Genomic DNA, 13,155 nt, shown 5'->3' on the forward strand with positions numbered 1-13,155 from the left:
ATGGCTAAGAGTTTAGAGAGGTTTGGTGTATTCATCTGAACTGATTTTTTTTATGATAAATATACGGTAAGGGAAGGTGTTATGGAAGTGTGACACTTTGCTGTCACTGAAAACAAGTTATATACAGTGATTTGAATATATTATTACATAATCAGTAAGTTTATGACATTGTTACATTTATTTTTTTAACCAGTCAAAGTAACTTATTACATTGTTTTTAGCTAAGCAACATTATTGCTTTATAGTTATTATTACATAAAAATGCTTAGTTATTCCATCAGCAGCTTTTATGAAATGCTATCCTATGATCAATGTTAAAAGAATAGGAATAACAATTTGCAGATGAAGACATTTTTTATTAGATTGTTAGACTCACAAAGTGGGCTTGTTATTAGTTATTACCAGGCCCCAGATAGTAAACTTTGGCACCTACCACACAATGCTGTACCGGAATGTACATTATTCATGCTTATACACTTACATTTTAGTCAGAAATGGACATCTCTGTAAACGTATTCACATAGGCCTTCATAGAATTTGTTTGATAGAGGGGGGAGACAGTGGGAGAGAGGATATCAAACCAAGTACATGTATTCATTTGCTCTTGGAGATCCTAAATAAGTTTGGGGCTCAGCCAAAAATGCATAGTCTTTTTGGCAAATGTGTGACAAACGTGTCTTGTCCCTGCCTTGTGTAAGTATTTAGTTTACATAGAACATAATAGGTTAATGCCTTTATAGTGATTGTGTTGATTTACATGATCGCAATGATGGCCTTAGCCTGATCACGGATTTTTTTGCTGTAGGGTTTGAACCAGTTGCGCACTTCCTCCATCTTGTCTTCAAGGATGCTGCGGAGATCCTCAGCCCCAGACTCCAGCTTTTCCTTTACCTAAATCCAAAATAAACTGTTTTGGGGGATGCTTATCCAAAGAGCTTTATGGTTATGCATTCATTTATTTTGTATGGATGACCCCAGAGGGCATCAACCCACAATCCTTGGTACATACTTTAGCACCATTTTCTAGCTACAGAATTTCGCAGTACTCACCTCTTCAGCTTGTGTAATCAGCAGTTTGCCAAGGGTAGTCATTTTATCCTCAGCACTCTTATGCACCTGGATGTAATAAGGCTCCAAGCGATCCTTCACAGATTTCATACTAGTGGCAGTTCGAGAGTGTAGCTCATCAAAGTAAGTGGTCACTTTGCTAAAACAGTAGAAATGGAGTGTAAAAGACATGCTAGGAGTCCCTACAGTTTTCCAGCAATTGCCCTAATTCCAGTTAGTATAGGCTCTGTGCACAAGCGTATGGATGAACTTCCGCTTTAGCCAGATGTCGGCATATAATTTTCCGGTTTACTTAAGGCGATCTCCCGTGTCGCACAAAATTTTAGTTTTTAGTAGATGTCTCCAAGACCTGCCTAAAATAAGCATTAGTGATGTCCATCGAATTGTTAAAGCCTGGTCCCCTGCTCCAACAAGCAAGTGGAACAAGGGATTCAAACTCTACGTATCGAGTTATCTGCACAACTACGAGGGTAAGTAGTTTACTGTGGTGTGCTGGCAGGCTATCGGCTAAGCTAGTTAGCGACGTGTTCCTTTTTAGTGTAGTATTAGGCAGGACAATAGAATGCATAAAAATTCCTAGCCTCAAAAACGGTAAAAGAACGCTGGCTGAGCTGGAACGCTAGCGCGTCCCCATAGCAAGTGAATTGAAACAAACCTTCGTTCAGCCTCTTCAACCTGAATGAAGCTTAAAATTCCATAGCCTCAGAAAAGCACCAAAATCTTTTATTTTACTACTGTAACCTCATTTCACAACGAAACTGAAAAATAACAACTGGCATAGGAAGTAAACATCTAGTCCTATATGGTATTAATTGCGCTTAAACCTGCGTTACGTGGAAGTTTATTAAAAAAAATTTAGACTATTTTTAGTCTAGCGTTTGAAGTCATTGAATGGTGCAAGTATATAAATATATAAAAAAATCGCCTTTTCTGACTATTTTTAGTCTAGCGTTTGAAGTCATTGAAAGACGCAAGTATATAAATATTTTTTTAAAAATCGCCTTTTCTGACTATTTCTAGTCTAGCGTTTGAAGTCGTTGAATGGCGCAAGCCATATTTTATTAAAAAGAGGACATTCTCCTGATTAAAATGATGCCCCACTTGTACCTTGAAACTTAAATGAGTCATGTACATTATATTTCTTTTTCAACAGCATCACTCATCTTGTTGTGAGTTTAGGTGTTTACTAATGCGGATGAGTATTAGTAAGTAAACCGGAAACTGCAATACCGACTTATAGACAAAAGCGGAAGTTCCTCACTACGCTGGTGCACAGAGTCTAATGGCTTCTTTATAATACATCCAGATGTATTTCATATACTAGGCATATACATATCATCAAACACTTCAATTGTTCATTTAAAATGTTTATATACATATACTGTACACCAATGAAATCACATTCCAATTCAGCTAATGAATTCAGTAACATGTACCAATAATTTTTGAGATTACCTAAAAAATAAATTGTATGTCTTCGATTATGACCTATGGCCGATAAGGATAGTAAGGTGATCACCAATGCCATATATGGTCTACTACCACAATCAGTTAAATAGTGAATGATTAGTGTGTATGTAAACATACTCAGTACTATCCTACCAACTTACACGTGGATGTCTTGGATGTCCTTGTTGAGGCGCTTGCTCAGCTTGCGGTTATATGTGTTGAACCTGGTCTTGACGTCATCAGCATTCTGCTCCATCATTGTCTGGAATTCCTGAGTGTACAATGTGATTCGTTCCTTGGCTTCGACCATGTGAACCTGCAACTTGTTAGCTAGGACCTGCACATCATTGCCCAGACGCTCAGCCGCTTCCTTAGTGAGGGGGCCTAGTTTGGTCTTCATATCATCAGTGTACATGCTTAGCTCAGACATGGTGTCTGTGATCAGAGTACTGGAAGGAAAAACAGCCAGATGTGTTACACAGAGATGGTATATAGAACTTATCATAGAATATTATATATCTCGCTTTGGTAAGAAAAGGCCATCTGAAGCATGGTTCATCTAAAGGTAGACTGCATCATACACAATGCCTACAACTGCCCTATACCTTCTACAAAACCATAATAAATGTCCGCTTTCCAAGATGCAGATTAAGCCTAGAGTACTCTAGGACTATGCTTATCTGTGTAAAGTAAATAAGCCCATAAGATAATGAGATTATATACTTTTGGCTTGGATGCATTGAACTCTGCAGGTGAATAATCACAAATGATGAACTCACTCCAGTTCTCTGCTTAACTCGGATGCCTTGATGTTCTTCACAACCTCGCTAGTCTTAGAGGTCAGGTCTACAATGTAGTCCTTGAACTGTTCAATAGTTTTCTCCCAACGTGTCTGGGGCTCATCCTGCATTGGTAACACCCATGCATTGCAACCTGCTGTTACAGTAGAAATATAGAATGACACAATTAAAACAGTTATTTGTATTGCCCCTGTCCATCATCCCTCTGTAATGTTTCAGAAAACACAGAGCAACTCAAATTTATTACTAAATAAATTGTTAAATCGTTTTTCCCCTAATGACACTTTATTTCCAATGTAGGAATAAGGAATAGCATTTGAAACACATCCTCAGTAGAATGTTCACCTGAGAGAGCAACTAAAGCCAGGATAACTGCAACAGCCTTCATGGCGTTCTGCCAACTATATACCTGGAAACACAATGAAAGTATATTCATATAACAGTACCATGACAGGAAGGAAAAAGGCATTATTCCTTCCAAACACTTAAATTATTTTCCAGAGAACCAAATGTATTATTGTATTATTCCATGGTTATAATGACATTTCCTGCCAACCAATTGGTTAAAGCTGATCCAGTTGCTGATATTTTGGTTTTGTACACCAACCCTAGTTTCAATGTACTAAAACAACCAAGATGAAAGGAGACTCAGACTAAAATATGAAGCGAACGATACGTGCAGTGGAAGATTTCAGTAGTAGTCATCAGCCAAATCATTTGACATATTAATATTTACATTTATAATGCCATTTGTGTCAATTCAACGTTTTCTCTTAAATGAAGCTCAAGAAATGAACTTCATAGTCACTGAATTACACATATTGAGCAATTGTATTGTGAACTATTGGGAAATAATGCAGGCTCTAGAATGCCCAGCAAGCCACTCAGAATTGGGTCTTCAATAAAACAATATGTCATGAGGTGGTGTGGTATATGGACAATATACCATGGCTATAGGCTATTTTTAAGCACAACACAAGTGCCTGGATACAGCCTTAAACCGTGGTATGTTAACAATATACCACAAACCCTAAGATGCCATATGGACTGGTTACCAACGCAATAAATACTGTAAAAGAAATATATGTATCCTAACCATGCTATATGGTCTCAAATACCACAGTGTCCATTCAATCAACTTTTAGGGTTCAAATCACCCAGTATATAATGTTTCTTTCTTTTACACACACAACCTGTCTGTAATTTTATTTGACCATTAAAAACAGAGCTTCTGTACATACACACTGTGGAGATTGGTTGAATTCAGTCTTGGAAGTACATGGAATCAATTCCAGCTTGCCATAGCAATATCTACACAGTGTCTTTACAATCACAATAATCATTCAAGTAACCACTCACTCCTAGTTCTGAAAAGTTAAAACATACCTGAGAAGAGGTCACCCTGGTAGTAGATTAAATGTTTTACATAGCACCCAAGACTTAAAAATGTGTTAATTTGACCATGGGATAAAGAACAGCTGCGTAAATACTGCAATGTTTTTTTTTTTTTAAATTAACCCGTAGTCAGATTACAGGTTATAAGCATGAAAACTGCAATTTGAGACTAAGTTGACATATACAGTTTGTACTATGAATGGGATCTCTGTGAACGCTGAAACGTTGCCTTTAAAATCTGCAATGCCTTATGATCCCTCATCGGTTTGAATCCCAGCCTTAAAAATATAAATAGTATTCCCCCACTTTTCGAGTTTACTCTGGTACACTCTGGAAGCATAAGAACAGATAATAAGATTAAACAAATTGTATGAGTCAGTAACTTACCTTAGAGATTCTCTGTGGTTATGTTGCTGTAAGTAGACTGATTGAAAGGTTCACTGGGTATTTATACAACTTTGATTGCTATGACACTATTTGATAAATGCAAGGTGAATGGCCCTGTGTCCGAAGTTCTCAACACAAAGTGTTGTTTTTTTATTGCCGGGTTATTATTTTGGTTCCACGTTGCACTATTGAGCTGTTAGCACTATCACACACTATCATGCAGTTTTGAAGGAACACACACAATACACATGATACACAGATCAATACAGTCCAGTAAAAGCCTCTGATATATATCCCTAATAGGTTCCTTATAAACCGAAACCAACTTCCTTGGAGGGGCTTGGATTATCCTATCATTAGTTTATCACATCTTTACAGATCAAGGGAAGGAGCACTTAAAAAGGGTCCGGGGTATGTTTCTGACCCCCGGTTTTTCTAACTCCTTTTAATGGTTTAATTTTTAAACATTCTTCTTTTAGTATACTTACCAGCATTTACATCAAGAAGCCTTAGCCTACCTTCATATAGAATCTGATACATATCATTAAGCAAACCACTAGTGTCAACCAAGTCAATGTATGGTATGTTTGTATATCTGAATGTCTCACAACGTGAAGACCAATTCAGTAAAAAAGATGCCGTCAGAAAAAGTTCCTAAGTTGGACCGGCTATGACTTCCATAAACAAGATCATGTTCCCTAAATGCTCCATAGGCACCAACCATCAAGGCCTTGTCAGACAGAAAGAAAAATTATCTCAGAGTTCCCTGCAGAATACAACACATGTTCAACTGGTCTTGCAGTGATGGATGAAAAGGTGATGTATAACAACGCAGTGTGACTGTTTTTATGCTAGTTATAGTTTACTTGCAGCGTACAAATTATTATAGTTATTTTGATATTATGGCCAAAAGGTTCAACCTTGGTTTCAACAGACCACAACACATTTTCCCATGTGCTTTTGGGGGACTTGATGTTTGTTTTTGCAAACTTCAGCCAGGCTCTGACGTTTTTCTTTGTAAGAAAAGGCTTCCGTCTTGCCACCCTACCCCACAGTCCATTCATATGAAGAATACAGGAGATTGTTGTCACATGTAGCACACAGCCAGTACTTGCCAGAAATTCCTGCAGGTCCTTTAATGTTGCTGTAGGCATCTTGGAAACCTCCCTGACCAGTTTCCTTCAATTTTGGAGGGATGTCCAGTTCTTGGCAATGTCTCTGTTGTGCCATATTTTCTCCACTTGATGATGACTGGCTTCACTGTGTTCCATGGTATATCTAATGCTTTGGAAATTATTTTGTACCCTTCTCCTGACTGATACCTTTCAACAATGAGATCCCTCTGATGCTTTGGAAGCTCTCTGCGGACCATGGCTTTTGCTCTGAGATGCAACTACAAAAATGTCAGGAAAATCCTACTAGAACAGCTGAACTGTATTGGTGATTAATCAGAGTCACTTTAAATGATGGCAGGCGTGTAATGACTTCTATTTAACATGAGTTTGAATGTGATTGGTTAATTCTGAACACAGCCACATCCCCAGTTATAAGAGGGTGTGCACACTTATGCAACCAGGTTATTGTAAGGTATTTATTTGTAATTTTTCCCCCTCAAAGATTTCAGTTTGTTTTTCTATTGAATTGTTGACATGATAGGTCACATTAAAAGTGGAAATTGTTCTGACATGTTTTATCTTTATCTCATTCTTTTACATCACAAAAACCTGACATTTTAACAGGGGTGTGTATACTTTTTACATACAGTGTATCATGTGTTTGTGAATGAATTTACATCAGTTGCCCTTTTTTAAGCATTTTCCCGAGGATCCTTTAATTGCAATACATTTAAGACCATAATGTTTAAACAGATAAGACATTTTAAAACCTTACAAAGCAACATTCTGAACAAGTATATGTGACTTACAAAGCTTATTAAATGCGTAGTATTAGCCAACAGGAAAGAGTCCTATCACTATACTATTACAAAGGTCTATGGATAATGACAAGAATAGCAGAGAGCATGCCTGATATCAGCAAGCTCAGATCACACTGATAAGATGTTATTTTGACTGGCCTTTGGCCTGCAAGTCTTATTCTGATTGTCTCTATTGGTATACAATATAATGGTCAACCTTTCTGGATTCTGTCTATAACCTGGAATTATTTTAACTTAGAAGTTAAAAGTGTCAGGGATCAATTCAATCAAACAAATATTGCAGTATGTAAACTGTACCTCTGTTTCCCATGGTCAAATTAACTAACATATTGAATTTTGATCTAAAAACAAACTAAACTAGTACCAGGGCAAGTAATTCCGCCACAGGTATGTTTTTAACTGTGTAATTTTTGTAGATTTAATGGATTTATATTGTAAATAAAGACCAGGTGAATTTAGGAAACTAGGTTATATTGACTCTTCAGTGTCCATCATTTAGGACATGAATATTAATTAGTTGTCGTAATAAATACTGTTCAAGACTGAACATGTCTTATGAGAGAAGTTATTCCTGGAATTAGTGTGTGATGAGATCCATCAAACCTGGATCTAATCGAATCCTGAATTTATGATACTTGTAATCCAAAGTAATACCAATGTAATCCAACACTGTTTTGCTTTAACAACAGTACCATATTGCTTTGCCTCAGCAATGTTTTGGAACTGGACAATCTGGACCTGAACAATCTGGTTGATACTGACCCTTGTGTAGTGTTACAAAATGTTTGATTGCACTGAAGTTATTTTTAATGTCATGTTCCCTGTTATTTAGCTTTTTGGACATCAATTATGAATACTAATAGTAAATGATGTATTTTACAAAACATCATTAGGCATAAACTATGTTTGCAACACAGCCAGGAGGACTTTGTACAGGGACAGCTAGGAGTTGCTAGGGCAGGTAGTCCTAAGGCGTGTTCCAGAGGCTCAGGTAATTCTGACTGACGCTAGTCTCCCTTCACATAAACATTAACAATTGAGACTCAGACAGGACAGACTGACCCTGCACCCGCCGGTAGAATACTATTTAAGTGTAAATCTAGGGTGACGGGGGGATTAGGAAGACAGTGTGGCCCGATTCAATGATAACCCTAACCCCGGACATGGCCAACCAGACAGGAGATAACTTCAACTTTGCTGGACGCTGTCACGTCCTGGCTGTGCCCCTAGCCATCTCTGCGCTGGGCTCGGGGCATAGCCAGGACAGGACAGGAGGTGGCCTCTAGCCACCTCTAATCCTTTTTTTTGGTTTCCCCAATTGGAGGCAGGTGTTGGTTATTGCCTCCAATTGGGGACCCTATTTAAGTTCAGTTTGTTGGCCATGTTGGTGTGGTTCATTTTGGTTTTGTCCTGTTGATGTTAACCCACGTCACTGGTTGCTGCCTTTTGTTTGGTTTGGTTTGAGTTTTGTTTTCATTAAAAGATGGATTATCTCCAGTACCTCTACTCTGCGCCTGTGTCCTTCTCCTCCCACGACCGTGACAGAATGAACCACCAAAAGGAGACACGGCAGAGATGGACGGTAGGGGAACTCCTCTGTTGGCTGGATAGCGATACAGAGGAGGAGGAGAACCCCTACCATCCCCTGCGGCACACCGGGCAAACACAGCATCGATCCAGGAGGAGACGTCGACGGAAGAGACTAAATCAATCCTCCGGGTGTCCACCCCAAGACACCCAGAGGATGTCTTGGGGCGGGGTGGTCCAGGTGCCCCAGCCCTGTCCGGTGCCAGCCTGTAAGAAGTTAATGTTTCATATAGGATCTGTCGCAATCATTGTGAAAGCTTTCGCCAGTCTATCTAAATTACGTTCAGTATAAGCCTAGAATAACATGTTCCAATTGAAAACAGACCACAAACTGTAACTGTCAGATATGAAACCACATGCTTCCTACCTATAACACTCAGAGACAGTACAACCTTTGAGCAATAACAAGATGTTCAAGTATGCAATAACAACTAGAGATAACCAAGAGGAAAAGGACATGTGTGTTATGACTACTGAACGCTGTGCTTCTAAATAAAAACGAGTCCACCCATGGAGAAGTGTGAGTTGCTGAGTTGAATCCTACTGTCAGGCTCGTTCCTGGCTCAGTTGAGATCAATGGCTTTCTCCCTTCTGCAGAAGTGACTTCTAAAACGTCTTTCTGACTATTGGTGTGGTTCTTTCTCATTAGACAAAATAGACTATATAGAAGTTTGGTGAACTGAACCCAACATGAACTGAACCCAACACATCCTGCATACGGCGGTGGGTCAGCAGCCGGCGGAGGAGCAGTAAACAGGGTAGCTGGCGGAGGACCAGCAGCCGGCGCAGGAGCAGGAGCCGGCGGAGGGCCAGCAGCCGGTGAAGGAGCAGGAGACCGGGGAGCCGGCGGAAGGTCAGCAACAGGCGTAGGAGCAGGAGCCGGCGGAGGGTCAGGAGCCGGCGGAGGGTCAGGAGCCGGCGGAGGAGCAGGGAGAGGGCCAGCAGCCAGCGGAGGAGAAGGAGCCGGTGGAGGAGCGGGAGACGGGGGAACGGGCGGAGGGTCAGGAGCCAGCGAAAGAGCCAGCGGAGGAACAGGAGCCGGCGGAGGAGCAGGAGACGGGGGAGCCTGCGGAGGGTCAGGAGCCGGCGGAGAGTCAGAAGCCGGCGGAGGAGCAGGGAGAGGGCCAGCAGCCGGCGGAGGAGAAGGAGCTGGCGGAGGAGCAGGAGGGTCAGGAGCCTGCGGGAGAGCCGGCAGAGGGTCAGGAGCCGGGAGAGCCGGCCCAGGGTCAGGAGCCGGCGGAGGGACAGGCGAGGGCGCCGCTGAGGCCGGGACAGGCGAGGGCGCCACTGAGGCCGGGACAGGCGAGGGCGCCGCTGAGGCCGGGACAGGTGGCGGCTGCAGGGCAGGAGAGGGCGCCGCGGGACGAGGCGGCGGCTCCTGGGCAGGAGAGGGCGCCGCTGGACGAGGCGGCGGCTCCTGGGCAGGAGAGGGCGTCGCTGGACAATGCGGCAGCTCCTGGGCAGGTGAGGGTGCCGCTGGGTGAGGCGGCTGCTCCTGGGCAGGTGAGGGCGCTGCTAGATGAGGCGGCGGCTCCTGGGCAGGAGAGGGCGCTGCTGGATGAGGCGGCCAGTCATCGGCGGCCTTGGGCGGGGGCGGCCAGTCCTCGGCGGCCTCGGGCGGCCAGTCCTCGGCGGCCTCGGGCGGCCAGTCCTCGGCGGCCTCGGGCGGCCAGTCATCGGCGGCCTCGGGCGGCCAGTCATCGGCGGCCTCGGGCGGCCAGTCCACCTCCCAAAGATTAGTTCACTAATGAACTAAACTTACAAGCTGTTATTGTTTTCTGCTTCACTTTTCCTCAAATATGGACCAGCAATACTATATTGCTCTCAATAAAACAGTCAGTACATGATTGCGTTCAGTGCCCCAAATACTGCTACTGAACATGTGAGTTTTGTTTGCCATCTGTGACACTGTAAACCCATCAATAGGTACTTTGAGGCTTTAAGATTCACCTGTGTTTCGGCCTGCTGAAATGTGTTTTGGGAAAGAAAACAATCTGGGTCTGCTAAGAGACAGACCTACCCTTGTTGGGGTGTTTCATGACTTGTAGTCTTTTATATTGCTGCCTGCATATTCAATTATTTTTCATTAACATGCAAATCAAATATCTGTTGATCATCTCCCAACGTAACTAGCGATCTAGTGCGAATAAAACTGTAAAAATTTGAGAATAGCGTTAAACTGTATTTCGTGTGACCAGAGTATGACAATGTATATTTTATTCTAAGCTTATAGTGTGATACTGTATTTTACGTGATTATATGGTAAACACGTCAAATGCCCCCAGCAGGGCCATTCAGACATCTACAAATTGACTACATCACTTTACCCAAGAGTAAAGGTTACGAAGACGTGTTGGTCATAGTGGATAATTTTTCACGTTGGGTAGAAGCATACCCGACCAAGAAAGGAACAGCACATCACACAGCAACAATAGTAGTTCGGGAAATCATTCCCCGGTGGGGATTACCAGAACAAATTGATTCCGACCAAGGGACACACTTTACAAGAAAGGTGTGCCAAGAAGTGTCTCGGCTGATGAATATGGAATGGAGAGTGCATTGTCCATACCATCCCCAGTCGAGTGGACAGGTTGAACGGTGCAATCGTGTACTGAAAGAGTGATCGTCAAAAATGCACCAAGAAGGAGTGAAATGGCCAGATGCACTCCCTACTGTTCTCTGCAGCATAAGAGCTACACTAACAAAACCACAGGGTTAAGTCCATTTGAGGTCATCATTGGAAGACCAATATCTCTGCCAGGCGCTGTGGACTTAAGAAAAGCTGACATACATCTCATGAGCGATGCACTCCTTAATTACTGCATGACACTCACTGAGGCAGTTAAAGGAGCGGAACAGCAGGTTAGAGATACATGGGGAGCAGTCCCAGATGGGGTCCATGATATAGTGCCAGGGCAGTGGGTTATGGTGATAAAACATGTTACTGACACATCTCCCATTTTATCCACTTATCCGGTATCTGGTCGCGGGGACAGCAGCTCCAGCAGGGGACCCCAAACTTCCTTTTCCCGAGCCACATTTGCCAGCTCTGACTGGGGGATCCCGAGGCGTTCCCAGGCCAGTGTCGAAATATAATCTCTCCGCCTAGTCCTGGGCCTACCCCGAGGTCTCCTCCCAGCTGGATGTGCCTGGAACACCTCCCTAGGGAGACGTCCTGGGGGAATCCTTACCAGATGCCCGAAGCACCTCAACTGGCTCCTTTCGATGCAAAGGAGCAGCGGCTCTATTCCAAGTTCCTCACGGATGACTGAGCTTCTCATCCTATCCTTAAGGGAGAAGCCAGCCACCCTTCTGAGAAAACCCATTTCAGCCGCTTGTACTCACGATCTAGTTCTTTCGGTCATGACCCAGCCTTCATGACCATAGGATACGCTAACTACAGTCTCACTGACCACTGGAAAGACTGAACCATCTGTAGTTCCCGATATAGTGACTGGACATTGAATTGCTGTTGTTGTTTGTAGAATCTATAGCGTGAATGGTGTAGTTGACTTCTCTTATGTCATTACTGAGCATCTTGCAAAAGGACATTTGTGATCTAGTTTATTTGGTCAAATTGTCATATTAGTTTTCCTTTGATTTTCTTATTTTGGGATTAATGTGTATAATTTTTTGCAGGGTCTGCAGGGGACCGCAGTGCTTCTAGCCACGTGGATGGGCATTTCGGTATTAACACATTTTTAGCATTATCATTGAAGTACGCACAGATGGTGAATCAAAGCAGCTGCTGGGTGTGTACTCACACTCCCTTCACAGCTATAGGTGGTATTCTCTTAGGTGTCATTCCATTTGCTCAGAGTGAAATGTTGGGCATTTGGAAACATGCCGATTGGTTCAAGAGAGTCAAGTCTAATAATTGGGGTACAGCCATTGGTTATAGAGGGGCTGACCCCACTGACGTCTGTTACAAGGATGTCTCTAGTTCAGGGTACACTACTATTCAGACCTACACTCACCTAAAGGATTATTAGGAACACCATACTAATACTGTTTAACCCCCTTTCGCCTTCAGAACTGCCTTAATTCTACGTGGCATTGATTCAACAAGGTGCTGAAAGCATTCTTTAGAAATGTTGGCCCATATTGATAGGATAGGATAGATTTGTGACATGGTGCATTATCCTGCTGGAAGTAGCCATCAGAGGATGGGTACATGGTGGTCATAAAGGGATGGACATGGTCAGAAACAATGCTCAGGTAGGCTGTGGCATTTAAACAATGCCCAATTGGCACTAAGGGGCCTAAAGTGTGCCAAGAAAACATCCCCCACACCATTACACCACCACCACCAGCCTGAACAGTGGTAACAACTAAGGCATGATGGATCCATGTTCTCATTCTGTTTACGCCAAATTCTGACTCTACCATCTGAATGTCTCAACAAAAATCGAGACTCATCAGACCAGGCAACATTCTTCCTGTCTTCAACTGTCCAATTTTGGTGAGCTCGTGCAGATTGTAGCCTCTTTTTCCTAGTTGTAGTGGAGATGAGTGGTACCCGGTGGGGTCTTC

The 13,155-nt window shown here is 42.7% G+C and overlaps 1 protein-coding gene across 2 annotated transcripts; it reads right to left on the reverse strand.

Moving 5' to 3' along the window:
* Window positions 1-335: 335 nt before the first annotated feature.
* Window positions 336-5,156, reverse strand: apoea (apolipoprotein Ea). Of its 2 annotated transcripts, none has more exons than XM_010900898.3 (6): window positions 5,100-5,156; window positions 3,663-3,726; window positions 3,297-3,450; window positions 2,679-2,966; window positions 1,051-1,207; window positions 336-891 (listed from the first exon to the last, which is right to left on the reverse strand). In XM_010900898.3, exons 2-6 carry the CDS (start codon window positions 3,703-3,705, stop codon window positions 754-756), a joined length of 780 nt encoding a protein of 259 aa, XP_010899200.2. In that variant the 5' UTR covers window positions 3,706-3,726; window positions 5,100-5,156; the 3' UTR covers window positions 336-753.
* Window positions 5,157-13,155: the final 7,999 nt, after the last annotated feature.

The sequence above is a fragment of the Esox lucius genome, chromosome 10 (assembly GCF_011004845.1).
Source record: "Esox lucius isolate fEsoLuc1 chromosome 10, fEsoLuc1.pri, whole genome shotgun sequence".
Classification (NCBI taxonomy): Eukaryota; Metazoa; Chordata; class Actinopteri; order Esociformes; family Esocidae; genus Esox; species Esox lucius.